This window comes from Aptenodytes forsteri, unplaced genomic scaffold, assembly GCF_000699145.1.
Source record: "Aptenodytes forsteri isolate BGI_AS27 unplaced genomic scaffold, ASM69914v1 Scaffold68, whole genome shotgun sequence".
Classification (NCBI taxonomy): Eukaryota; Metazoa; Chordata; class Aves; order Sphenisciformes; family Spheniscidae; genus Aptenodytes; species Aptenodytes forsteri.
Genome location: NW_008795382.1, coordinates 1,812,914 through 1,814,591, shown reverse-complemented (window position 1 = coordinate 1,814,591; position 1,678 = coordinate 1,812,914). Strand labels below are relative to the sequence as shown.

At 61.0% G+C, this 1,678-nt stretch overlaps 2 protein-coding genes across 2 annotated transcripts in view; one reads left to right on the top strand and one right to left on the bottom strand.

Moving 5' to 3' along the window:
- PSMD5 (proteasome 26S subunit, non-ATPase 5) overlaps window positions 1–244 on the bottom strand; it is an 8,475-nt gene extending 8,231 nt beyond the window's left edge. Inside the window, exon 1 of the mRNA XM_019472419.1 lies at window positions 100–244. Within this exon, the coding sequence (XP_019327964.1) occupies window positions 100–244 (145 nt within the window). The remainder of the gene's footprint in view (window positions 1–99) is intronic.
- Window positions 243–1,678, top strand: part of CUTA (cutA divalent cation tolerance homolog) — a 12,234-nt gene continuing 10,798 nt past the window's right edge. The window contains exon 1 of the mRNA XM_009280615.2: window positions 243–389. Coding sequence (XP_009278890.2) covers window positions 243–389 — 147 coding nt within the window. The remainder of the gene's footprint in view (window positions 390–1,678) is intronic.

Genomic DNA, 1,678 nt, shown 5'->3' with positions numbered 1-1,678 from the left:
GGGGGCTGCGCGGCGCTGCCCGTTTCAGGGGAAACGGGGGAAAACCGTGTCCGTGGGGAGGCGGGAGTGACAACTGCCTCAGCCAGGGGGGTCAGCGACCGTCCGGATGTGCGCCCAGAGCGAGCCGGGGCACCGCTCGCAGGCAGCGGCACTGCCTGGGCTGCGGAGAACAGGCCCCTCCAGGGCCACAGGCGCGGCGGGCCTGGAGGGGTCGAGCGGTGTCACACGCGTGGAATGGGGACATGGAGGTTCAGCCTGGAGATGCTGAGGTGGCAGAGCTGCGCCCCGGGGCGGGTCCCGCTGGCTGGGAGGGGGCCGCAGAGCCGGGACCGCCCGTGCTGCCTCTCATTCCCCGCTCATGGCGATGGGGACAGCTCGGCCGCGTCGCGGTGGGACGCGCTGCAAGAAAACAGGGGGTTTGCTTCACACCAGCAGAGGAACGCGTCGTTTTTTCAGCCCATGGACAACAGGGGAGGCAGTTGAGTGTAGCAAATACATGGCTGTTACTGTACCGCAGAGCCGGGGGGTATCTCACGCCTCCCCAAGGCTTCCAAGCAGGCAGCACGTCATAGAATCATGGAATCATTAAGGTTGGAAAAGACCTCTAAGATCATCGAGTCCAACCATCGACCCAACACCCCCATGTCCACTAAACCATGTCCCTAAGCGCCTCATCTACACGTCATTTAAATACCTCCAGGGATGGTGACTCAACCACTGCCCTGGGCAGCCTGTTCCCATGTTTAACCGCTCTTTCAGTACAGAAAGCGTCTTCGGCTTCTTCCAGCGCTTGCCCACCAGTGCAGCCATCAGGCTCTTGTCTAAACCCAGGCTCGGGCTGCTGCGCCAGAAGTGCTGTACTCTGTGGGCTGACAATGAATATGTTTTCCTAACAGCTTATGAGAACTGACAGTAACATAATAAAGTTACAGTGTGAGGCAGAATGGAGCGCTCTGTTCCTCTGCACTGGATTGCTTACAGGAGCGTTTTAGGCTCAGACAACACAACAGGACTTAGCAGCTTCCTAGGAGTTCCTATCCAAAGAGTACAGAGCCCCAACAGCATTAAATCTGAGAAAATACCTATTTTATAGATGGGAAAATTAAAGCAAAAGTGCCAAATGGCATCAGCAAGTGCCTCAGAGCACCTGAGACGGCTCTGGGAGGACCCGAGCGCGCCCCAGTGCTTACACTGGAGGGAGAGGTTTCTCCAGCAGGTGCTGGTGCAGACGGTTTTGATAACGGCACCAATACTCCTAGGGTATTTATTTGTCTCTGCTATGGCTTTGACCCCACTTCTGGGGGTGCCAGGCCCCGGCATCTGTCCACCCCTGCAGGTCAGGCAGCTGGCTGTGCACGGAGCTGCCTGCAGGCAGGCAGAGAGGCTGGATGCTAGGGCTCGGGAGGGCAGGGAAGGGTCCGTGGGGAGGCAGGCGTGCCGTGGGGACGCCGTGCTGGCCCACGGGCCCACGCCTCAGCCCCGCGCTGGGGCAGACAGGCAGGTACCAGCCTGCAGGCAGCTGGGGAGGAAGAGGAGGAGGAGTTAGTGCTCATTGCGGGCAGCCTTCCCGGGCAGCCTTCCCAGCTCGGGGCAGAGCAGGTGGCGGGACGGAGGGGACGCAGCCTCTCGCCCGGCCGGGGAGATGGAGTGGCTGAGCCAGCGCTGCCCGCTGCCGCCC